The sequence below is a fragment of the Lampris incognitus genome, chromosome 12 (assembly GCF_029633865.1).
Source record: "Lampris incognitus isolate fLamInc1 chromosome 12, fLamInc1.hap2, whole genome shotgun sequence".
Lineage (NCBI taxonomy): Eukaryota > Metazoa > Chordata > Actinopteri > Lampriformes > Lampridae > Lampris > Lampris incognitus.
In genome coordinates this window covers 52947159-52974221 of record NC_079222.1, presented here as the reverse complement: position 1 = coordinate 52974221, position 27063 = coordinate 52947159, and the positions used below count along the sequence as shown (strand labels likewise).

The 27063-nt window shown below is 47.1% G+C and overlaps 1 protein-coding gene across 1 annotated transcript in view; it reads left to right on the top strand.

Moving 5' to 3' along the window:
* myo5b (myosin VB) overlaps positions 1 to 27063 on the top strand; it is a gene marked incomplete at its 5' end in the record, with an annotated part of 150240 nt that overhangs the window by 78172 nt on the left and 45005 nt on the right. Inside the window, 9 exons of the mRNA XM_056290258.1 lie at positions 1440 to 1583; positions 1676 to 1773; positions 7911 to 7997; positions 8390 to 8501; positions 9406 to 9617; positions 11418 to 11574; positions 14906 to 15145; positions 15832 to 16068; positions 21004 to 21097. Of these exons, the coding sequence (XP_056146233.1) occupies positions 1440 to 1583; positions 1676 to 1773; positions 7911 to 7997; positions 8390 to 8501; positions 9406 to 9617; positions 11418 to 11574; positions 14906 to 15145; positions 15832 to 16068; positions 21004 to 21097 (1381 nt within the window). The remainder of the gene's footprint in view (positions 1 to 1439; positions 1584 to 1675; positions 1774 to 7910; positions 7998 to 8389; positions 8502 to 9405; positions 9618 to 11417; positions 11575 to 14905; positions 15146 to 15831; positions 16069 to 21003; positions 21098 to 27063) is intronic.

Below are 27063 nucleotides of genomic sequence, written 5' to 3'. Positions count from 1 at the left end.
GGAAAATAAGCGTCTCAACTGTTTCGACACTCCCGCCACATACAGAATCACCACTGGTTTACACTTAGACAGCTGTTGTCCTTCTCCTCTCTTGGATCGGCTGGTGCACTGTTTGGGGCCTTCCTGGCTTTGACAAACGCCCAGTTAGGATAACCACACTTAACCAGGACCTGTTTAATGTGGGATTTATCTCCTTCCCCAACCGCTGTATCGGTGGGGACGTTGTCAACTCAGTGGTCCAGCGTCCTGATGACTCCTGGTTTGTGCGCCAGTGGATGATGAGAGTAAAACCTTAAGTACTGACCAGTATTTGTTGGTTTACACTAAACATCACAATCAAATGTCACCAGTTGCAGTTTCACAGTGTAAGAAGACTGACCTGTCATGTTCCACATGAACTCTGTGGATTTGATGTGGGTCCACAGAGTTCATGTGGTCGGTGAAATGTGGTACGTCCTGATTTAAAAAAATTTGGGGGGGGGTTCCCCCTTTTCTCCTCAGTTGTATCCCCACTTTAAGAATTGTGGACTAAAACTCACACTATCTGAGATTAAGAAGGTCCAGTATGTTCAACACCCACATTTTCCACAGCTTCTTCAGTGGATCATGGGCCATCCTTTTCCAAAACAGTTCCAGTGACCCAGTATCGGGCAACGATCTTCTTGCTGCGCCTGAGAGCACATTGTTGTGTTTTAGTTTGTTTCCTTTAAGTTAATTTGTTTTAAGTTTGTCTTAATTTGAGGTGTGGTTCTAATGAATTTATACCATCTTCACTCACCATTAACTGCAAACTTTTTCATTACCATTACCATCTAACTGGATTTATTCCTGTCATATTGGTACAAATGTATGTTTCAGCAGTAGGCCAAGTTGTGTGTTTGTCAGACATTATACATTTAGCAGAACCGTGGCGACTAGTTTTAACTGTAGTTGATGTAGTCCTGCTGGTGGCTACCTGAGGTGAATCAATAATCACAAGCAAAACCAAAAACAAACAGAGGCAAACTGAGATGATGTGGTAGGACTCAGATTCAGTAGAAATTATACCGTTGAGCATCCACCCTCTTAGACATGACCATTCCAGTAATGCGTGCAGCAAATTTCTGGGGCCAACCACAGTCAGTTGATGTAAACCATGCTCCAGATCTCAGCCAACTGGCCACAGACTAAAGTCAGTGCTTTCCAGGTTCAGAATATGGTAGTCTGAAACTTCCTTTAACCCCTGGTTTAAACCTCCCCTAACATACTGAATACAGACATAATTTGAATTATGTTAAATGTAAACCCTCTACTTCCTCCTACTCTACTTGGTACAGGATATTTCCTGTGCACCTTGCAAATACCGTATACATTTATGTTCATAGTCAGGTAACAAATGGCTCAAACTACATATCTATTGTTTTAAACGGCTAACACTGCCAATTTATTTATTGTCTCAGTTCCAGCTTGTAGCGGATCTGTTTCAGGAGAAGCCTGAAGGAAGTTCATCTCTTTCCAGTAAGCCTGCTAGAGTAAACGTTCGGGCTGCAAAGCCCACTCCTAAGGCACCCAACAAAGACCACAGGAAGAGTGTGGGACTGCAGGTTAGCACCGTCAAATCTGTCTGTGGCCAAGACTCGATGCTGCTATCTCTGTTGTTTTTGCACTGCTACTATTTTGTTTTCTCTTTATTCAGTTTCGCAGTTCTCTTCAGCATCTCATGGAGACCTTGAATGCCACGACCCCTCATTATGTGCGCTGCATTAAACCTAACGACGACAAGGAGGCCTTCCTGTGAGTTACCTGCTTGTGATGTCACGTGTCTCAGTGTTGCTACACAACAACGGAGCTTTTTAATCTTGTCTGATACGACACCCTCTATTTGATAGGGCTAGAGTGTATTTGAAATGATGTACAAATTACTTATACACATTTTTATATTTTATATATATATATATATATATTTATATATATATATATATATACATATATACACATATATACACATATATAAGAAAAGTGAACTCAAGTGAAGTGAACTCAACTAAAGGAGTTCAAGTATCTTCGGGGTCTTGTTCATGAGTGAGGGTAGGATGGAGCAGGAGATTGACAGGCAGGTTGAGGCAGCATCAGCAGTAATGCAGACGTTGTACCAGACCGTTGTGGTGAAGAGGGAGCTGAGCTGGAAGGCAAAGCTCTCAATTTACCAGTCAGTCGTTGTTCCAACCCTCACCTATGGTCATGAGCTTTGGGTAGTGACCGAAAGGGTGAGAATGTGGATACAAGTGGCTGACATGAGTTTCCTCCGTAGGGTGTCTGGGCTCAGCCTTAGAGATAGGTTGAGGAGCTCGGAAATCTGGAGGGAGCTCGGAGTAGAGCCGCTGCTCCTTCACGTCGAAAGGAGCCAGTTGAGGTAGTTCGGGCATTTGATTAAGATGCCTCCTGGGCGCCTTCCTTTGGCGGTTTACTGTGCACGTCCAACTGGGAGGAAACCCCGGGGTAGACCCAGAACTCGCTGGAGGGACTACATGTCCAATCTGGCCTGGGAACGCCTTGGGATCCCCCAGGAGTTTGCTGCCACCGCCACCTGACCCCGGAGAAGGGGCTGATGATGAGATGAGATGAGTGTAATATCCATAGGTCAGGATATAATGGTATTATCCAGTAATGGTCTAGTCCAGCACGACGCAAGGTGATGAAATCACTGACCTATCCTGGGGATTCAGGAAATGCACCAGATGGAACAGATCGTGTATGCATGGCAGACCACAGTAAACACGGAACATCAAACGTTATTTAATGTGTGGACATTGCTTCATTCGAGACACTGTAGAGTGACCGTAAGGAGAGAACCCTTTTAAATATTACATGGTGTCAGAATCAACTCGCTAGTGCTCACATCGACCTGACGACGAGAGATGGAGGCCACTGGTGTTCCGATGCCACGGATGGAGTGGGACTCATCCAACCTTCCCGATGCGTGGAGAAAGTTTCGCCAGCATGTGGAGCTTATGTTTGCCGGACCACTAAGTGCAAAAAAGGAGGAGGAAAACTGCAGCTACTTGCTGTTATGGATTGGAGAGAAGGGCAGAGATGTCTTCAATACATGGACTCTCACTGCAGACCAGAAAAAGTTATTGAAAACCTATTATGACGGCTTTGAAGCCTACGTAAGGCCCAAAGCTAAGCCCATCTTTGCACTTTATAAGTTCCACGAAAAGATGCAAGGCGACGGTGACAATGTCGACCAGTTTGTGACTGAATTAAGGCTGCTAGTGAAAGACTGATTATCCTAACAGTGACAAGATGGTCAGGGACAGAATTGTGTTCGCCACAAACTCAACAAGAGTGAGAGAAAAGCTTCTCTGTGTAGGTCCAGAGCTAACACTGGAAAGGGCTATTGACATAGCACGATCACACGACCTATCACAGCAGCAATTAAAAACAATGGATCCCCCACAGCAGGCGTAATCAACCCGTCTGTAGATGCAGTTAGCAAGAAGCCGTTCAGAAGAGGACAGGCACGTCACGGCCGCAAAACTCTAAACAAAACTGACGCTAACGGTGCCATGCAAAACAAAGGATGTGGTGCGTGTGGAGGAGAGCACAGCCGCACTGAGGAATGTCCAGCAAAGGGACGCCAGTGTAACAAATGCAAAAAAATTCAGTCACTATGCTAGGGTGTGTAGGACACCACCACAGCACCATCAAACACAATATAAAGCAAAGAAAGTGCATGCTATTGCAGAGAGTACTGAACAGCAATCAGAAGATGAACTGTACATTGACACTATAACTAAACAACATGAACACACAAATAAGGGACAGGCCTTTGCAGAATTGGAAATAGGCAAACAGAGGCACAAATTAAAGTTTAAAATAGACACAGGTGCCCAGGCCAACATAATACCAGCAAACACATTCCACCAGCTGTTTGGAAATGTAGTGCTAGGCCCACCGTCCAGGGTTTCAGGATATGGTGGGAACACACTCAGTGTGAAAGGGGCCTGTAAGTTAACCTGCAGGTACAAAAAGAAAACAGTAATGCTAGATTTTGACATGTCTGGGCAGAAAGCACTCCCCTCATCCTAGGCATGAGAGCATGTCTAGACCTGAACATTGTCAAAATGGTGCATATGGTCAGTGCGCAGCCAGAGCCACACATGAGCCCGATGAATGAGTATGCGGATATGTTTCAGGGCATTGGACTGTTTCCTGGAGAGTGTAGTCTTCGCCTGAAACCTGAAGTAACACCAGTAGTGTGCCCACCTCGCCACATCCCATACGCTTTGCGCAGCTGAATCAAAGACAAGTTAGATGAAATGGAGAAAATGGGCATAATCCAAAAGGTCACTGAACCAACAGAATGGGTTAACGCACTGGTGGTAGTGGAAAAGCCCAAAACAGGAAAGCTCAGGATTTGTTTAGATCCCCGCCACTCAACAAAGCCATCCAGAGACCCCATATCCACTCCCTACTCTAGATGACATTACAGCAAGACTGGCAGGGGCACAGTACTTCAGCGTATTAGACACCTGGTCTGGTTACTGGAACATAAAACTCAGCGAAGAGTCATCCATGCTAACCACATCTAACACTGTCTATGGCAGACACAGGTTCAAGAGACTCCCGTGCGGAATCATATCTGCACAAGATGAGTTCCAGAGACGGGTGGATGAGGCCTATGAAGGACTCCACAACGTCGCCGCCATTATCGATGACATCATTGTATATGGCCGCACCAAAGAGGAGCATGATGCCAGCCTGTGTGCCATGCTGCAGAGAACCAAAGAGAAAGGAATAAAATTGAACAAAGACAAGCGCATCATCTGTGTGCCCAAGGTGAGCTACTTTGGACACATAGACGGCGTCCGGCCTGACCCCAACAAAGTCATAGCAATCAAAGACATGCCCCCACCGCAGAGCAAGGCGGCGCTAGACACAATATTGGGCATGATCACTTACCTGTCTAAGTTTGCCCCCAGACTCTCGGAGGCAACAGCCCTGCTCCGAGAACTGTTGAAAAAGAGCAGTGAGATATGGGACTCGAACCAGGATGCTGCATTCCAGCAAGTGAAAAGCCTCTTAACACAAGAGCCCGGTCCCGTACTAGTCTTCTTTGACCCCACTAAGGATGTGAAGCTGCAGGTGGATTCCTCCAAACATGGTTTAGGAGCAGTCCTGCTGCAGGATGAGAAACCAATTGCATATGCATCAAAGGCACTGAATTAGACGGAAGTCAGCTATGCTCAGATCGAAAAGGAGCTGTACGCCCTGCTCTTTGGATGCAAACGATTCCACCAATACCTGTATGGACGTCAGGTGACCGTGGAGTCAGATCACAAGCCACTTGAGTCAATCATGTGAAAGCCCTTGGCATCTGCACCGCCGCGGCTCCAGCGCATGATACTACAGTTGCAAAGATACAGCGTCAACATTGTTCACAAGCCCAGAAAGCAAATACCAGTCACAGACACGCTGTCTAGGAAGCCGATTGAGTACAGTGACAACTCCCTGAGTGAAGGCATGGATTCCCAGATGCACACAGTGATCAACAGTGCTCCGGTGAGCGACTGGAAAATGGCAGAAATCAGATCTGCCACAGCCAAGGATGAGCAACTCTCAGCCTTGAGACAGGTTATCCAATCAGGGTGGCCTGAGACAGTCAAACAATGATCTGCTGTCGCTGAATATTGGAATCACAGGGATGAAATATCCGAGACAGATGGCATTCTGTTAAAAAGAGAAAAAATCTTTGTGCCAAAACCACTCAGAGCAGACATGCTTGCATGCATACACACAGGCCATCTCGGCATGGAGACGTGTAAGCAGCATGCGAGAGAGATTCTGTTCTGGCCATAGATGGTAAACAAATAGAGACACTAGTGGGATCTTGTAGCATTTGCCTAGAGCGACGCCACTCCGTCCCCAAAGAGCCAATAATGCCACACCCCATCCCTGAACGACCTTGGCAGGTCATAGCCACCGACCTGTCCAAATGGAACAACACTGACCATATAGTTGCAGTTGACTATTATAGCAGGTACTTTGAGGTAGAGAAAATCGCAAACCTCACTTCCCCAACTGTCATCCAGAAGCTGAAGGCCATGTTTGCAAGATTTGGAATACCCCAGTCTGTAGTGATTGATAATGGTGCTTGCTACAGCTCACTGGATTTCAAGAGCTTTGCACAGGCATGGGACTTTGAGCATGTCACAAGCAGCCCCCTGTACCCACAGCGCAACGGGTTGGCTGAGAAGACAGTGCAAACAGCCAAAGCCCTCATGGACAAAGCACACTCACAGAGGTCAGACCCGTACCTCAGCTTATTGGAATACAGGAACACACCAGTGGCTGGATTGAACTGCCCAGCACAGCTGTTAATGAGCAGAGCTTTACGCTCGGTCCTTCCGACCACTGCAAAACAGCTACAACCAGAACCCGCTTGTCGCAGCGCAGTCCATGGCAGGAGAGGACTGGGCCAAAAACAACAAAAACAGTATTATGACAGATATGCCAAAATGCTACCTGCACTGCCGACAGGAGCCACAGTCCCGAGTCCAACAGCCAACTGGAACGTGGAAACCCGCTACAGTTGTCGGACCGGCTGAGACCCAAATATCTTACAACATCATCACAGATGAAGGTCAAGCGCTTCGACGCAATCGACGACACCTTCTACAGACCAACGAATGTGATACAGGTCAGGAAGTTAACACACACGACCAACAGGTGGCGCCCCAGATCACTGAGTCAAAGACTGTACAGCAAAGTGTGTCAGGTTCCCCACGAGTGTCACCACAACACATCACTACCAGGTCAGGATGTGTGGTTAAGCCAAAAGTTATCTTGGACCTGTGACGGTTTGAAATCAACCTAAAAAAAAGAAACGCAGAAAGGTTGATATTGTGTTGCAAAAAAAAAAAGAAAAAGGCATCAGTCCAAAAAAATGGACTTATGGCTGTGCGCTGGGGAAGCACAGGGGATGGGGACTGTTGACATTTGTGTTCAAATTATTGTTTTAGTGATGTTGTCATAATGTTTTCAGGAATCAGGAATCTTTGTCCTCTCCTTGTCTATATCTTGCCTGTCTCTGTCCTCTCCTTGTCTATATCTTGCCTGTCTCTGTCCTCTTGCTGACTGTATCTTGTTTGTCTCTGTCCTCTTGCTGACTGTATCTTGCCTGTCTCTGTTCTCTTGCTGACTGGATCTTGCCTGTCTCTGTCCTCTTTCTGACTGTATCTTGCCTGCCTGTCATCTTGCTGACTGTATCTTGTCTCTCTGTCCTCTTGCTGAATGTATATTGCCTGTCTCCATCCTCTTGCTGACTGTATCTTGCCTGTCTCTGTCCTCTCCGTGTCTATAGCTTGCCTGTCTCTGTCCTCTTGCTGACTGGATCTTGCCTGTCTCTGTCCTCTTTCTGACTGTATCTTGCCTGCCTGTCATCTTGCTGACTGTATCTTGTCTCTCCGTCCTCTTGCTGAATGTATATTGCCTGTCTCTGTCCTCTCTGTGTCTATAGCTTGCCTGTCTCTGTCCTCTTGCTGACTGGTCATTTTGGCTAAAAAGTCATTTCCTTGAGTATAGTTTAAGTGCGGAATTCTTTGTATAGGTTGTACAGCGTAGTATTTACTTCGGGAAACAAAATGAAGCAGTCTTTGTTGGTTTTCTTCTGTGCATGTGTTCTTGGTGCATCTTTTTGTACAAAGGGCTGCTTCTGGCTGCTAAATTAAATGAGGCTGAGTCACATGTTGTGGTCAGATGGGGTTGGTGGCTGATGAGGCAGCAGCTAGTCATTTCCAATACAGCCATCCTTACGTCAAGTATGACTTCAGACGTAAAAACAAAGAGCAGGTAGGATCAGAGTTTAAGACACGGTTGCGGTCTTAAAACTCTCTATTCAGTATTTGATCCTTGGTTTGTTTGTGCAGGTTCGACTCGAGGCGAGCCGTGCAGCAGCTGAGAGCCTGTGGGGTTCTTGAGACTATTCGTATCAGTGCTGCTGGGTATCCATCCAGGTGAATGTGTTTACTTTCTGTGTGCTAACTTTGCTTCACATGACTGCTGCAGGGACTGTGGAGCCTCAGCTCAACAGTCATGGAAATGAAATCCCAGCTCTCCTTTATCTTCTGTCTTGTAGCATCATGGGAAAAAACAAAACTTCATCCCAGTTTGAGTCAATGCATACCAAAAATAGTGTGCAGCAGAACGTTTGTTTTATTACTTTTTCTTCAAATTTAAGGTCTGTTTAAGCTCTGCATGTTTGTTTCTCTTTTTGTTGATATTTTAAAGTTGCATTTCCTGTCCACCAAACCATCTATCCACTGATACACAACAGAAGGAAAATAATTTTATTTAAGGAAAAATATTTGTCATCTTTTTCATACCGTGTTCAAACTTTTATGTCAAGGTGGACATACCCAGACTTCTTCAACAGATACCGAGTGCTGATGAGCAAGTCTGACATGACCAGAGGAGATAAGAAACTGGTCTGTAGGAACCTGCTGGAGACAGTGATAAAGGTACTGAGGCTGCGTGGCCATGCAGGCCCCCCGAGGTCTGCTGCAAATAACATGGGGATTAACAAAGTCAGAGGAGACACAGAATCCATTTTGTCTAATCAGAAATCTTTCACCTCATTCTTGTTCCACCTTGACTGATTTGTGGTGGGAATAGATTTTTTTTTTTTTTGCTTTTGTAGTCCATCTGAAGTCATGACTGGACCACCACCACTGCTATCAGACGACACAGAATTGAGCTCAGCTATTACAGGACAATCTGAAAACCAAAATATTTCAAACTAATTCAGAATTCACCTGTAGAGGATTTTCATCCTCAAGAGACTTTTCAGCCTGTGATAAATTCGACAGTAATGAATGAGACATCCTACAGTAGGGTTGTGTACTGGTGAGAATCTAGTGATACGGTACGTATCACGATACAGGAGTTACGAGTCAATATATCAAGAACGGCAATATACTGCGATTCCATAGGCCTGTGTTCTTTGTGTTTATGCTACTTCCTGTCTCAGTTTACGTTGTCAGGTTGGAGTGGAAGAGTCAGATGGCTGAAGATAGATTACAACACTGTTATCTAGTGGTCGTGGGGTTACACATCACACAAAAAGTTTGTCACGAACCTTTACATGTAAACGATTAAAAATTGATACAGTGGTTTTGAGAATCGATACAGTATCACAAGATAATATCGCCATACTCGAGTGTATCGACGTTTTCTTAAACTCCTACCTACATCAGCAATATCATAGTTGTCTTGGAGCTTGTCCTAAGCCTGACAGGTCTCTTGGTCATGTTGTAATTTGGTGGTTCGTCACTGCCACTTAGCATTGTCCAACTTGGTAGTAGTTCATCGTTTTGATTGAGTGATACAAATAATTCTTTTTCTGGTTTCATTCATAAATTTTAGGATCCAGACAAGTTCCAGTTTGGTAAGACCAAGATCTTCTTCCGAGCTGGTCAAGTAGCCTACCTGGAGAAGTTGAGGGCTGACAGGTTTCGCTCGGCCTGCATTAGAATCCAGAAGACGGTGCGAGGCTGGCTGCAGAGGGTCCGCTTTACAAAGATCCGGAAGTCGGCCATCACTCTGCAGAGATATGGTCGTGGTTACCTGGCTCGCAGGTCAGGATGACAAACATCAATTCAATTCAATATGTGCTTTGTGCGTTTGTGTGCTATGTGCGTTTGTGTACATATTGCCAAAGCATGTAAAACAACAACAGCGCAAAACAACAGTGATTATAATAATAACAGCAACAACAACAGTGATTATAATAATAACTACAACAATGATTATAATAATAACAGCAACAACAACGACTATAATGATAACAGCAACAACAACAGTGATTATAATAATAACAGCAACAACAACGATTATAATAATAACAGCAACAACAACAGTGATTATAATAATAACAGCAACAACAACAATGATAATAATAATAACAGCAACAACAACAGTGATTATAATAATAACAGCAATAATAACAATGATTATAATAATAACAGCAACAACAACGATTATAATATTAACAGCAACAACAACAGTGATTATAATAATGACAGCAACAACAACAATGATTATAATAATAACAGCAACAACAACAGTGATTATAATAATAACAGCAACAACAACAATGACTATAATAATAACAGTAACAACAACAGTGATTATAATAATAACAGCAACAACATCAATGATTATGATAATAACAGCAACATCAACAGTGATTATAATAATAACAGCAACATCAACAATGATTATAATAATAACAGGAACAACAACAGTGATTATAATAATAACAGCAACAACAGCAATGATTATGATAATAACAGCAACAACAATGATTATAATAATAACAGCAACAACAACAGTGATTATAATAATAACAGCAACAACAACAATGATTATAATAATAACAGCAACAACAACAATGATTATAATAATAACAGCAACAGCAACAATGATTATGATAATAACAGCAACAACAACAATGATTATAATAATAACAGCAATAACAACAGTGATTATAATAATAACAGCAACAACAACAATGATTATGATAATAACAGCAACAACAACAATGATTATAATAATAACAGCAACAACAACAATGATTATGATAATAACAGCAACAACAACAATGATTATAATAATAACAGCAACAACAACAGTGATTATAATAATAACAGCAGCAACAACAATGATTATAATAATAACAGGAACAACAACAATGATTATAATAATAACAGCAACAACAACAATGATTATAATAATAACAGCAACAACAACAATGATTATAATAATAACAGCAACAACAACAATGATTATAATAATAACAGGAACAACAACAGTGATTATAATAATAACAGCAACAACAACAATTATTATAATAATAACAGCAACAACAACAATGATTATAATAATAACAGCAACAACAACAATGGTTTTAATAATAACAGCAACAACAACGATTATGATAATAACAGCAACAACAACAATTATTATAATAATAACAGCAACAACAACAATGATTATAATAATAACAGCAACAACAACAGTGATTATAATAATAACAGCAACAACAACAATTATTATAATAATAACAGCAACAACAACAATTATTATAATAATAACAGCAGCAACAACAATGATTATAATAATAACAGGAACAACAACAGTGATTATAATAATAACAGCAACAACAACAATGATTATAGTAATAACAGCAACAACAACAATGATTATAATAATAACAGCAACAACAACAATGATTATAATAATAACAACAACAACAACAATGATTATAGTAATAACAGCAACAACAATGATTATAATAATAACAGCAATAACAATCTCTCTCTGTCTCTCTGTCTCTCTCTCTTCCCTCTCTCTCTCCCCTACATTGGGTTCTGCAGGTATGCTGAGCAGCTGCGTCTAACTCATGCCGTTCTGGTCTGTCAGAAGCAGTGCCGTATGGTGAGCAGCAGACGGGCGTATCTGAGAGTGAGACAAGCTGTTGTCACAATCCAGGCCTACACTAGGGGCATGTTCACCCGCAGGATTTTCCAGGAGGTACACAATAAACTTAAAGACCCATTTCAGTCCAGTACTGTCCAATGTAGTATGTTTACATAGGTCTGACATTCCTCCATGTAATGGATTTACTACAAACCTGCACATGTGCTATGTTGTTGCCATGTTGTTGCCATGTTGTTGACAAGTTAGTCGTACACCACAAACACACACAGCTGACGTTTGCATGGAGACATATGGCACCATGCATTGTGGGGGTGCACCTTTACCTGGAAGCTGTGTGTGTGTGTGTGTGTGTTTGTGGAAGGGCTACTCAAGTCGGTAGGTTGGGTGGAGGTCTGCTCCATCATGTTGTGTGTGTGGCTCATAACTACAGATGTGTGATTCAGTAAGCACTTCTGCAAACCTCTGAGCACTGGATGCAAACCTAGATCTTACCCACAAACACCACTTGTACAAAACACATAATCGCAGGGGAAACAATGGATCTAACTTCTGCTGTAAGAATGCTGGAACAAGGGGCGCCCGAGTAGCGTGGCGGTCTGTTCCTTTGCCTACCAACACGGGGATCGCTGGTTCAAATCCCCGTGTTACCGCCGGCTTAGACACAATTGGCCGTGTCTATGGGTGGGAAGCCCGATGTGGGTATGTGTCCTGCTCGCTGCACTAGTGCCTTCTCTGGTCAGTCGGGGTGCCTGTTGGGGGGAGGCAGAACTGGGGTGAATAGCGTGATCCTCCAACGCGCTACATCCCCCTGGTGAAACTCCTCACTGTCAGGTGAAAGGAAGCGGCTGGTGACTCCACATGTATGGGAGGAGACATGTGGTAGTCTGCAGCCCTCCGCTGATCAGCAGAGGGGGTGGCGCAGCGACTGGGCTAGCTCGGAAGAGTGGGGTAGTTGGCCGGATACAATTGGGGAGAAAAAGGGGTGGGGGGAATCCAAAAAGCTAAAAAGAATGCTGGAGCACCACATGCTGGAGCACACATGGAGCACCACATGCTGGAGCACCACATGCTGGAGCACACATGGAGCACCACATGCTGGAGCACCACATGCTGGAGCACCACATGCTGGAGCACCACATGCTGGAGCACCACATGCTGGAGCACCCATGGAGCACCACATGCTGGAGCACCACATGCTGGAGCACCACATGCTGGAGCACCACATGCTGGAGCACCACATGCTGGAGCACCACATGCTGGAGCACCCATGGAGCACCACATGCTGGAGCACCACATGCTGGAGCACCCATGGAGCACCACATGCTGGAGCACCACATGCTGGAGCACCACATGCTGGAGCACCACATGCTGGAGCACCACATGCTGGAGCACCCATGGAGCACCACATGCTGGAGCACCACATGCTGGAGCACCACATGCTGGAGCACCACATGCTGGAGCACCACATGCTCTCAGTGCACACATGTACAGCGGGTATTCACAATGTAACTGTTTTTTTTTCCCACTTTTTCTCCCCAATTGTATCCGGCCAACTACCCCACTCTTCCAAGTCATCCCGGTCTCTGCTCCACCTCCGCTGTTGATCCGGAAAGGGCTGCAGACTACCACATGTCTCCTCAATACATGTGGAGTCACCAGCCGCTTCTTTTCACCTGACAGTGAGGAGTTTCACCAGGGGGACATAGCGCATGGGAGGATCACACTATACCCCCCAGTTCCCCCTCCCCCCTGAACAGGCACCCTGACCGTGTTGGTAGGCAACAGAATAGACCGCTACACTACCCGGACGCCCGTGTAACTGTTTTTTTTTTTTCTTTCCGTCTGTAATCGGATAAATCATGGACGGAAGTCCATGTGCTAATCAGTAACTTGTCTTCCATCCATTGCTTTGTAAAAAGGAGCAGTATCCACACCGCTGGGCTTGGATAGTAAATACAGGACATTTAGTCAGGGCGGCACGGTGGTGCAGTGGTTAGTGCGGTCGCCTCACAACAAGAAGGTCCTGGGTTCGAGCCCCGGGGTAGTCCAACCTTGGGGGTTGTCCCGGGTCTTCCTCTGTGTGGAGTTTGCATGTTCTCCTCGTGTCTGTGTGGGTTTCCTCCGAGTGCTCCGGTTTCCTCCCACAGTACAAAGACATGCAGGTCAGGTGACTCGGCCATACTACATTGTCTCTTGGAAATGTGCAGGTTTTGCCTCCCGAGCAGTAAATAAGATTTGCGTCCATTCATCACAGATGTACGGTGAACCTAAGGGCCCTGACACACCGGGCCAACGGCTGGCTGTCGGCCACTGTCGGGCCGTCGGTGAGCATCTGTTACACGAGTTTTTGTGGTGTATCCCGCACCGTCAACACTAGTCGGACCCCTGTTGGCAGCTTTTCAGCCAATTCAGCATGTTGAATGGGCGGAGCCCATCGGTGAGACAGATCACTCTGATTGGCTGTTCATCTGAGAGAATCAGTGCAGAACGTACATGCTAGTTGGCCGTCGGCTGTAGTCTTTGCAGTGTGTTCAAGTGCTACTTTTTGGCCCAGACGGCAGGCGACGTGAGGTGACGCAACAGTCGGCCTTCGTCGCCACTAGTCGGTTTGTGTGACTGGGCCCTAAGCCAACAATCCCCTCTGACATAGGCATTCTGAGACACACCAAACACACCTGATAGATACATTAACGTCCACAAGGAGGGGCTTCACTAAAACCAACCACTGACCCTAGGCCAGTGTTTCTCAACCCAGTCCTCAAGGACCCCCTATCCTGCATATTTTCTTTGCAACCCTGAATAGGTACCTGTTTGTAGTTATTCAACCAATCAGCAATGAATTTTGTCAGATGTTGCACACCTTGCATAATTAAGTGCTGCGAGATGATTGGTTGAGTAAGTACAAGTGGGGCTACCTATGCAGGGTTACAATGAAAATCTGCAGGATAGGGGTTCCTTGAGGACTGGGTTGAGAAACACTGCCCTAGGCCCTGGAAGCACACCGAGTCTCCTACTTGTGTTTATCTTCTGAGCCGTCGGGGTTTCAGTGATATATTTTTTGCTCTCTAGAGTCCTTGTGTTTACCACCCTGGTGTTTTTATCATTACTGTAGTCATCATCCTTTATATTAACCTACATACATAACCCAGATACCGCTGGTTCAGTGATGCAATAAGCTGCTCTCTGTGCACCCTGCAGCAAACCTCTCCTTCTGTTTGTGCTGCATACATGAGGACAGAATTGGAGACACGCTGCATCCAATTTACATGGAATGTGATGTGCTGGACATTGTTGAACTCTACTTCAGCCACTCTTCCTCACTCTGCCTCACTAATATTGAAGTCCTGTAAGGCACAAATCATGTGCTGTAGATGTCTTGTTTCACACTGTGTGACGTCTGTGTCCATGCTGCTCTTCTTCTCAGTTCCTGCTGCACCACAAGGCTATGATCATCCAGAAAGCTGTGCGTAGCTGGCTGCAGAGGAAGAAGTTTAAACGGGCACGTAATGCTGCCGTGACCATCCAGTGTGCTTACCGATGCATGCGTGCAAAGCGTCAGCTGAAACAGCTGAAGATAGAGGCCAGGTCTGCTGAACATCTCAAGAAGCTCAACACGGGCATGGAGAACAAGATTGTCCAGCTGCAGAGGAAGATGGATGATCAGGTACACGAGACCACAGCAGGCCTTTAAGACAAGTCTGTATAATGCAGACCACATGGTTTCTGATTAATTTATAGTTTCACTGCTTTTACCACTACTACCGCTAACAGTTACAATAATGATGAAAATGACAATGATCATTATTGTTTCTTTAAATATTTGTAAGAACCTAATAATTTCAATGATGAACATGAAGTTGTCAGGGTGACTTGGAAATGGATAGGGGTGTAAGAAAATGTCAATACACTCGAGTATGGCGATATTATCTTTTGTGATACTGTGTCGCTTCTCAAAACCACTATATTGACTTTTAGTTGTTTACATGTAAAGGTTCGTGACAAACATTTTGTGTTGGGTGTAACCCCACGACCACTAGATAACCATGTTGTAGTCTATCTTCAGCCATCTGACTCTTCCACTCCAACCCAACAACATAAACTGAGACAGGAAGCAGCATACGCACAAAGAACACAGGCCTATGAAACCGCAATTTGCCGCCTTTCTTACAGTATCTCACTTTATGGTGATGTATTGAATCGTAACCCTGTATCGTGATGCGTATCGTATCACCAGATTCAACCCAGTACACAACCCTAGAAATGGATGAATTCATGGTGATGTGTTTTTTAATATCATGCTTGGCTTTTGTTAAAAGGCTGTATCAGACGTCTTTATCACTCTTTCTGCAGTCCAAGGAGTACAAAGCCCAGAATGAGCAGCTGGTGGTGGCCAACACCAGCCTGGGCACCGAGGTGAGCAAGCTGCAGAAACAGCTGGCGGAGGCTCGTACTCGCCAAGGGGACGGCGGTGAGCTGTCTTCTCTACAGAACGAGCTGGAGAAGCTGAGGGTGGAGCTGCAACAAGCGCACGCCCAACGCAAGACACAGGAAGAGGAGCACAGCAGTGAGAAGCGAGGACTCGAACAGGTGAGCTACAGGGGGAACAGTGCACTTGTATTACTCGAAACACTTGCTGTTGGACTTGTGCTCAATGAAATGATTTCCCTTCGAGTGGATAGTGTAGTCAGAGGTCATTTCTGGCAGCATCTGCTCGTTGAATTAGAAACAGTCTGCAAGCGCAACACAAGTCCCCAGTGAAGTCACACCGGAGGCTATGAACAGCTGCCTCCTTTTATTGTGAATGAGAGGCGGATAACCGCTGCACAGAATATGGTGGGATGCCCAATGGTGTGGTGAGCTGGCAAGACAAAGTTTAAGTCAGTGAACTTTGACCTCACCACACAAAAAACTCACCTAGTGGCAACCAGTCTGATTTCAGGGAAAGGTATGCTGGGCAAATCCTTCCCTTCCAAATGTGCTTGCTGTTCCCCAACAATGTTCACTTGTTTCACTACAATCTGCAGTTGTCCGAGCGGTTCTGCTGAGGTACAAGCAGACAGAAGAGATGCTGTGTAGTTGAAAGTGGCGGAAAGTGTAGTCATTTGTGCTGGGTAACGGTGATGTACGGAGCTATCTTAGCTCCGTGCCACGGGCATTTGTCTCATATTGCTTGTTGGTCTGATATTGGCTGTTTTTATTTGTTTGATTCAAGTTAATGGATCATAAACAGAGTCAGGAGCACTTTATCTGTCATTTCATTTCATGCACTTGCACACATGAGATGGAATGACACATGGTTCCCCCCAACCTACAGCAGGGCAACACAAACACATCCAAACACTACAAGAACTATAACAACACACATAGCCAAACTAAACAAAAACAAATCACTGTCCAGGAGAACAAACGCCAGCCAGGATGGCTGTGGGAACTTCCGGTCTGCATGGGCCAGCAGTTAGCTTTGCCTGCCCTGCTTCCGCATCCTTTCAGACCGCCCTCGTCGTTCCTCCTCGGGCGCAGCTCCAAGCAGGGGCCATGGTCCTTGAGCCCACAGGTTGCAGCAGCCTGGCAGGTGACTCAACATGTATGGGAGGAGGCATGTGGTAGTCTGCAGCCCTCCCCAGATCAACAAAGAGGGTGGAGCAGAGACCGGGATGGCTCGGAAGAGTGGGGTAATTGGCCAAGTACAATTGGGGAGAAAAAGAGGGAAAATTGTGTTTAAAAAAAAACAAAAAACACAGGAGAGCTACCACATCAGACCAGGACTCCACAGTCTACACCAGGGGTGGCTAACCATGTGCCATGGAGAGCCATGTGTATGCAGGTTTTCATTCCAGCCAGACTCCACACCAGCTAATTTCACTGATTAGCAACCCTGCAACCAAAGAGGAAGAATATATCAGTGAAATCAGCTGGTGTGGAGTCCGGCTGGAATGAAAACCTGCATACACATGGTTCGCCATGGCACATGGTTAGCCATCGCTGGGCTACATCATCTAAGATGTGACCATCCTTGATAGGGAGGAACGCTTGTTTGAATGGGGAGGCAAAGAGCCCATCTATGTGAAGAGGGAATGACCATCCCTCAACCGGGGGGGGGGGGGGCTAAGAGTACATCGGTCACCATCTTATGACCCAGACACCAAACCGACCAATGGCGACGAAGGCTGACTGTTGTGTCGCCTCACTTCTCCTGCTGTCTGGGCCAAAAAGTAGCACTTGAACACACTTCAAAGACTACAGCCGACGGCCAACTAGCATATACGTTCTGCACTGATTCTCTGAGCTGAACAGCCAATCAAATTGATCTCTCTCACTGACGGGCTCCGCCCATTCAACATGCTGAATCGGCCGAAAACCTGCCAATAGGGGTTCGACAAGTGCCGATGGTGCAGGACACACCGCAAAAACTAGGGTCAGAGATGCTCACCGATGGCCCGGCATTGTCCAACGCCGTCGGCCTGGTGTGTCAGGGCCCTTACGATGCTGTGATTGCAAACATTCCACAATCCTCTGTGAATAGTACACATGACCTTTGTAACTCAAGATAATGGACACACCCATATCTGCATATGAAACTGGTTGTTGGTTTCAGTCGTTATGCCACTGTATTGTTTATAAGGGTGGGGGTACCTGCAGTCACTGTATTGTTTATAAGGGTGTAGATAGCTGCAGTCACTGTATTGTTTATAAGGGTGGGGACACCTGCAGTCACTGTATTGTTTATAAGGGTGTAGATAGCTGCAGTCACTGTATTGTTTATAAGGGTGGGGACACCTGCAGTCACTGTATTGTTTATAAGGGTGTAGATAGCTGCAGTCACTGTATTGTTTATAAGGGTGGGGACACCTGCAGTCACTGTATTGTTTATAAGGGTGGGGACACCTGCAGTCACTGTATTGTTTATAAGGGATGGGACACCTGCAGTCACTGTATTGTTTATAAGGGTGGGGACACCTGCAGTCACTATATTGTTTATAAGGGTGGGGACACCTGCAGCCACTGTATTGTTTATAAGGGTGGGGACACCTGCAGTCACTGTATTGTTTATAAGGGTGTAGATAGCTGCAGTCACTGTATTGTTTATAAGGGTGGGGACACCTGCAGTCACTATATTGTTAATAAGGGTGGGGATATCTGCATTCACTGTATTGTTTATAAGGGTGGGGACACCTGCAGTGACTGTATTGTTTATAAGGGTGGGGATATCTGCAGTCAGGTGAGACTGAAGAGGTCACTTATGCCCCTTCTCCACTACGTGGTACCGGCTCAACTCGACTCGACTTGGGTCAACTCACAGTGTTGTTTCCATCACCATAACACTACCCATCAGTGTAGCTGGTCTGCAGTGATTTAGGTACCTGTTCCAGTTTTTTTTAGAACCTCGACAAAGGTGGTACCAGAAAAGTGGTAACAGTTACCAAAATGCTGGTACTTCCCAGTAATGGAAAACGAAAGTCCAGTCGAACTGAGCCGGTAGCGTGCAGTGGGAAGTCCAGTCGAGCTGAGCCGGTAGCGTGCAGTGGGAAGTCCAGTCGAACTGAGCCGGTAGCGTGCAGTGGGAAGTCCAGTCGAGCTGAGCCGGTAGCGTGCAGTGGGAAGTCCAGTCGAACTGAGCAGGTAGCGTGCAGTGGGAAGTCCAGTCGAACTGAGCCGGTAGCGTGCAGTGGGAAGTCCAGTCGAACTGAGCCGGTAGCGTGCAGTGGGAAGTCCAGTCGAACTGAGCCGGTAGCGTGCAAGGGGGAAGTCTAGTCGAACTGAGCAGGTAGCGTGCAGTGGGAAGTCCAGTCGAACTGAGCCGGTTGCGTGCAGTGGGAAGTCCAGTCGAACTGAGCAGGTAGCGTGCAGTGGGAAGTCCAGTCGAACTGAGCAGGTAGCGTGCAGTGGGAAGTCCAGTCGAACTGAGCAGGTAGCGTGCAGTGGGAAGTCCAGTCGAACTGAGCCGGTAGCGTGCAGTGGGAAGTCGAGTTGAGCTGAGCCGGTAGCGTGCAGTGGGAAGTCCAGTCGAACTGAGCAGGTAGCGTGCAGTGGGAAGTCCAGTCGAGCTGAGCCGGTAGCGTGCAGTGGGAAGTCCAGTTGAACTGAGCCGGTAGCGTGCAGTGGGAAGTCCAGTCGAACTGAGCCGGTAGCATGCAGTGGGAAGTCCAGTCGAACTGAGCAGGTAGCGTGCAGTGGGAAGTCCAGTCGAACTGAGCCGGTAGCGTGCAGTGGGAAGTCCAGTCGAACTGAGCCGGTAGCGTGCAGTGGGAAGTCGAGTTGAGCTGAGCCGGTAGCGTGCAGTGGGAAGTCGAGTTGAGCTGAGCCGGTAGCGTGCAGTGGGAAGTCCAGTCGAACTGAGCCGGTAGCGTGCAGTGGGAAGTCCAGTCGAACTGAGCCGGTAGCGTGCAGTGGGAAGTCCAGTCGAACTGAGCAGGTAGCGTGCAGTGGGAAGTCCAGTCGAACTGAGCAGGTAGCGTGCAGTGGGAAGTCGAGTTGAGCTGAGCAGGTAGCGTGCAGTGGGAAGTCCAGTCGAACTGAGCCGGTAGCGTGCAGTGGGAAGTCCAGTCGAACTGAGCAGGTAGCGTGCAGTGGGAAGTCCAGTCGAACTGAGCAGGTAGCGTGCAGTGGGAAGTCGAGTTGAGCTGAGCAGGTAGCGTGCAGTGGGAAGTCTAGTTGAGCTGAGCCGGTAGCGTGCAGTGGGAAGTCGAGTTGAGCTGAGCCGGTAGCGTGCAGTGGGAAGTCGAGTTGAGCTGAGCCGGTAGCGTGCAGTGGGAAGTCGAGTTGAGCTGAGCCGGTAGCGTGCAGTGGGAAGTCCAGTCGAGCTGAGCAGGTAGCGTGCAGTGGGAAGTCCAGTCGAGCTGAGCCGGTAGCGTGCAGTGGGAAGTCCAGTCGAACTGAGCCGGTAGCGTGCAGTGGGAAGTCCAGTCGAACTGAGCCGGTAGCGTGCAGTGCGAAGTCCAGTCGAACTGAGCAGGTAGCGTGCAGTGGGAAGTCCAGTCGAACTGAGCAGGTAGCGTGCAGTGAGAAGTCCAATCGAGCTGAGCCGGTAGCGTGCAGTGGGAAGTCGAGTTGAGCTGAGCAGGTAGCGTGCAGTGGGAAGTCCAGTCGAACTGAGCCGGTAGCGTGCAGTGGGAAGTCCAGTCGAGCTGAGCCGGTAGCATGCAGTGGGAAGTCCAGTCGAACTGAGGCGGTAGCGTGCAGTGGGAAGTCCAGTCGAACTGAGCCGGTAGCGTGCAGTGGGAAGTCCAGTCGAACTGAGCAGGTAGCGTGCAGTGGGAAGTCCAGTCGAACTGAGCCGGTAGCGTGCAGTGGGAAGTCCAGTCGAACTGAGCCGGTAGCGTGCAGTGGAAAAGGGGCATTAGATGATGATGAAATGTTTGTCTCAGTAAAGGCTGTGTCCAGATGAACTGATTCACCCTTCCATCATAAATATGAACTGTGTAGGCAGTGTGCTGCCAACCAGAAGCTTCCCAGGACATCGTAGTGGGACCAAGTCTGTTGCTCATTGTAATACTCTCACATTCTTTTTATTATGTCTTTCAGAAAGTGGAAGAGCTGGAGATAGAAAACGCTTTGCTGAAAAGTGAAAAGGAGGAAATGAATCAGAGGTTTCTTAAACAGTCTCAAAGCACTGAAGGTGAGCTTCTTTTCTTTTTTAATCCAGAAATAAAATGCCTGGTTCTGTTGCTGATCCACCTGGTTGTACCGCCGGGATGTAATTCTTTTTACAAAGAAGAAGGTTCTGTTACTCACTGTAGCAGTCAGTTGAAAGCTCACCGCCACCGGATCAACCGTCACGGTTGCAGCACAGTGGTGCAGTGCTTAGCGCGGTCGCCTCACAGCAAGGAGGTCCTGGGTTCGAGCCCCGGGGTAGTCCAACCTGGGGGGGTCATTCCAGGTCGTCCTCTGTGTGGAGATTGCGTGTTCTCCCCGTGTCTACGTGGGTTCCCCCGGGGGCTCTGGTTTCCTCCCTCAGTCCAAAGACATGTAGGTCAGGTGACTCGGCCATACTAAATTTTCCCTAGGTGTGTGTGTGTGTGTGTGTGTGTGTGTGTGTGTGTGTGTGTGTGTGTGTGTGTGGGCCCTGTGATGGCCTGTTGGCCTGTCCAGGGTGTCTCCCCTCCTGCCACCCAATGGCTGCTGGGATAGGCTCCAGCATCCCCACGACTCTGAGAGCAGGATAAGCGGCTTGGATAATGGATGGATGGATGGATGGATGGAAGAAGAAGAAGTGTTTATATCTATATATAAATAAAGCTGTCAAAAGTTCATCAGAGTTCACAGTAGCAATAAGAAACTTTTTACCTTCACATGGGTTTATCAGTTCAAGAGCACCATCGTTTGGCACAAGTACCACAAGATACTACATTAAAAATGTGACTTTTCTACCCTGTCATTGCCGTGGTGCCTCCCTGTGAGTGCAGCTCATTTTGAGCCGCCATGTCTCATTAGATCCACATGGCACATACTATGTGCTGTCCTCTTCTATCATCACAAGCAGCCGTAAGAACACAAAGACACATTGGTGACTCAATTTATGTAGTAACTTTGGAATTTAAAGATTTAACAGCTATTCATCAGTAAATGTTTATTAATGGGGCTTTCTATTGATTAATTCCAGACTAAATGTGCTAAAGATAAACAGTTGTAGTTCGTTTGTTTCGTCAGTATTTAGCCAGCAGTGCCGAAAGCCTGGTGGGGCACAATAAAGTGTGTATGGGCAGCATCCGACTGTCATTGAAGCTACACACAAAACCGCAGGCTCAATGAATCCAAACACAAACACACCTCATCACTGAATGACATGACAAATGCACATGAACGTGACGCGGTGCAGGAGTTAGCAGAAGTGGAGACAGGGATATGAGTGACGTCATCATGAACGTGACGCGGTGCAGGAGTTAGCAGAAGTGGAGACAGAGATATTAGTGACATCATCATGAACGTGACGCGGTGCAGGAGTTAGCAGAAGTGGAGACAGGGATATGAGTGACGTCATCATGAACGTGACGCGGTGCAGGAGTTAGCAGAAGTGGAGACAGGGATATGAGTGACGTCATCATGAACGTGACGCTGTGCAGGAGTTAGCAGAAGTGGAGACAGGGATATGAGTGACGTCATCATGAACGTGACGCGGTGCAGGAGTTAGCAGAAGTGGAGACAGAGATATGAGTGACGTCATCATGAACGTGACGCGGTGCAGGAGTTAGCAGAAGTGGAGACAGGGATATGAGTGACGTCATCATGAACGTGACGCGGTGCAGGAGTTAGCAGAAGTGGAGACAGGGATATGAGTGACGTCATCATGAACGTGACGCGGTGCAGGAGTTAGCAGAAGTGGAGACAGAGATATGAGTGACGTCATCATGAACGTGACCCGGTGCAGGAGTTAGCAGAAGTGGAGACAGAGATATGAGTGACGTCATCATGAACGTGACGCGGTGCAGGAGTTAGCAGAAGTGGAGACAGGGATATGAGTGACGTCATCATGAACGTGACGCGGTGCAGGAGTTAGCAGAAGTGGAGACAGGGATATGAGTGACGTCATCATGAACGTGACACGGTGCAGGAGTTAGCAGAAGTGGAGACAGGGATATGAGTGACGTCATCATGAACGTGACACGGTGCAGGAGTTAGCAGTGGTGGAGACAGAGATATGAGTGACATCATCATGAACGTGACGCGGTGCAGGAGTTAGCAGAAGTGGAGACAGAGATATGAGTGACGTCATCATGAACGTGACGCGGTGCAGGAGTTAGCAGAAGTGGAGACAGAGATATGAGTGACATCATCATGAACGTGACGCGGTGCAGGAGTTAGCAGAAGTGGAGACAGGGATATGAGTGACATCATCATGAACGTGACACGGTGCAGGAGTTAGCAGAAGTGGAGACAGAGATATGAGTGACATCATCATGAACGTGACGCTGTGCAGGAGTTAGCAGAAGTGGAGACAGGGATATGAGTGACGTCATCATGAACGTGACGCGGTGCAGGAGTTAGCAGAAGTGGAGACAGGGATATGAGTGACATCATCATGAACGTGACGCGGTGCAGGAGTTAGCAGAAGTGGAGACAGGGATATGAGTGACGTCATCATGAACGTGACGCGGTGCAGGAGTTAGCAGAAGTGGAGACAGAGATATGAGTGATGTCATCATGAACGTGACGCGGTGCAGGAGTTAGCAGAAGTGGAGACAGGGATATGAGTGACGTCATCATGAACGTGACGCGGTGCAGGAGTTAGCAGAAGTGGAGACAGAGATATGAGTGACGTCATCATGAACGTGACGCGGTGCAGGAGTTAGCAGAAGTGGAGACAGAGATATGAGTGACATCATCATGAACGTGACGCGGTGCAGGAGTTAGCAGAAGTGGAGACAGGGATATGAGTGATGTCATCATGAACGTGACGCGGTGCAGGAGTTAGCAGAAGTGGAGACAGGGATATGAGTGACGTCATCATGAACGTGACGCTGTGCAGGAGTTAGCAGAAGTGGAGACAGAGATATGAGTGACATCATCATGAACGTGACACGGTGCAGGAGTTAGCAGAAGTGGAGACAGGGATATGAGTGACGTCATCATGAACGTGACGCAGTGCAGGAGTTAGCAGTGGTGGAGACAGAGATATGAGTGACATCGTCATGAACGTGACGCGGTGCAGGAGTTAGCAGAAGTGGAGACAGAGATATGAGTGACGTCATCATGAACGTGACGCGGTGCAGGAGTTAGCAGAAGTGGAGACAGGGATATGAGTGACGTCATCATGAACGTGACGCGGTGCAGGAGTTAGCAGAAGTGGAGACAGAGATATGAGTGACATCATCATGAACGTGACGCGGTGCAGGAGTTAGCAGAAGTGGAGACAGGGATATGAGTGACGTCATCATGAACGTGACGCGGTGCAGGAGTTAGCAGAAGTGGAGACAGAGATATGAGTGACGTCATCATGAACGTGACGCGGTGCAGGAGTTAGCAGAACTGGAGACAGGGATATGAGTGACGTCATCATGAACGTGACGCGGTGCAGGAGTTAGCAGAAGTGGAGACAGCGATATGAGTGACGTCATCATGAACGTGACGCGGTGCAGGAGTTAGCAGAAGTGGAGACAGAGATATGAGTGACGTCATCATGAACGTGACGTGGTGCAGGAGTTAGCAGAAGTGGAGACAGAGATATGAGTGATGTCATCATGAACGTGACGTGGTGCAGGAGTTAGCAGAACTGGAGACAGAGATATGAGTGATGTCATCATGAACGTGACGCGGTGCAGGAGTTAGCAGAAGTGGAGACAGAGATATGAGTGACATAATCATGAACGTGACGCGGTGCAGGAGTTAGCAGAAGTGGAGACAGGGATATGAGTGACATAATCATGAACGTGACGCGGTGCAGGAGTTAGCAGAAGTGGAGACAGAGATATGAGTGACATAATCATGAACGTGACGCGGTGCAGGAGTTAGCAGAAGTGGAGACAGGGATATGAGTGATGTCATCATGAACGTGACGCGGTGCAGGAGTTAGCAGAAGTGGAGACAGGGATATGAGTGACGTCATCATGAACGTGACGCTGTGCAGGAGTTAGCAGAAGTGGAGACAGGGATATGAGTGACGTCATCATGAACGTGACGCTGTGCAGGAGTTAGCAGAAGTGGAGACAGGGATATGAGTGACGTCATCATGAACGTGACGCGGTGCAGGAGTTAGCAGAAGTGGAGACAGAGATATGAGTGACATCATCATGAACGTGACGCGGTGCAGGAGTTAGCAGAAGTGGAGACAGAGATATGAGTGACATCATCATGAACGTGACGTGGTGCAGGAGTTAGCAGAAGTGGAGACAGGGATATGAGTGACATCATCATGAACGTGACGCGGTGCAGGAGTTAGCAGAACTGGAGACAGAGATATGAGTGACATCATCATGAACGTGACGCGGTGCAGGAGTTAGCAGAAGTGGAGACAGAGATATGAGTGACGTCATCATGAACGTGACACGGTGCAGGAGTTAGCAGAAGTGGAGACAGGGATATGAGTGATGTCATCATGAACGTGACACGGTGCAGGAGTTAGCAGAAGTGGAGACAGGGATATGAGTGACGTGATCAGTAACTGCATAATTTGGTCTCGCACAACTGGTATATGACCTTGTTATACAGCATCGCAGTACAAATCCAAAGGGATCAAGCAGCAGGGCTTTAACTGGGATGTGTTCTGTGGGGTTCTGTGGTTTCAGGGTAGACGTGGGTGCACATGTGCGTACACCCATGTCTACAGAGAGTTCACCTCAGATTTCCTTGCATTAATTAATTTGGGTGTGAACCGAGCGAAGTTGGACTCGGTGTGTGCAGACGGAGCAGCAGTCAATGCTGGAGTTTACAGTGGGGTCAGTCCCAAATCGTGTCAGATGGTGGCGATCAGGGATTCCCTTGTGCATATTCTGTGTACTGCCCACACCCTCGAGAACTGCACAAAGTCAGCTGATCGCACGGTACCATACTGTGAGACATTTAATTGCTCCGCTGTCAAGTTGCTGAGCTTTTAGTTACAGAGATGGGGCACAAAAAGAACAGAACAACTAAAGAAGATATATTATGCGAATGGCATTGCCTTTGTGAAACTAGAGAAGTTTCCCAACATCAGATAGTCTGCATGGAGGCAAGAGACTCTTGAAAATATGGAGGCTGTTACCTGCCATTCACATTCAAGTGTCTACAGTGATGACAGTGAGCTAAAACATATCTGCACAGAGTGTTTTCAGTGTTTCATAGCCAACATGCTGGACCCTGGGAACATTTTACAGTTCACCTCCCTCAGGTTCCAGCAGTGTTTCCTAGCCAACATACTGGACCCTGGGAACATTTTACAGTTCACCTCCCTCAGGTTCCAGCAGTGTTTCCTAGCCAACATGCTGGACCCTGGGAACATTTTACAGTTCACCTCCCTCAGGTTCCAGCAGTGTTTCCTAGCCAACATGCTGGACCCTGGGAACATTTTACAGTTCACCTCCCTCAGGTTCCAGCAGTGTTTCCTAGCCAACATGCTGGACCCTGGGAACATTTTACAGTTCACCTCCCTCAGGTTCCAGCAGTGTTTCCTAGCCAACATGCTGGACCCTGGGAACATTTTACAGTTCACCTCCCTCAGGTTCCAGCAGTGTTTCCTAGCCAACATGCTGGACCCTTTGAACATTTTACAGTTCACCTCCCTCAGGTTCCAGCAGTGTTTCCTAGCCAACATGCTGGACCCTGGGAACATTTTACAGTTCACCTCCCTCAGGTTCCAGCAGTGTTTCCTAGCCAACATGCTGGACCCTGGGAACATTTTACAGTTCACCTCCCTCAGGTTCCAGCAGTGTTTCCTAGCCAACATGCTGGACCCTGGGAACATTTTACAGTTCACCTCCCTCAGGTTCCAGCAGTGTTTCCTAGCCAACATGCTGGACCCTGGGAACATTTTACAGTTCACCTCCCTCAGGTTCCAGCAGTGTTTCCTAGCCAACATGCTGGACACTGTACACATTTTAGAGTTCACACTGGCAACATTTTAGAGTTCACCTCCCTCAGGTTCCAGCAAGATAAACTGATTATTGGTGAATG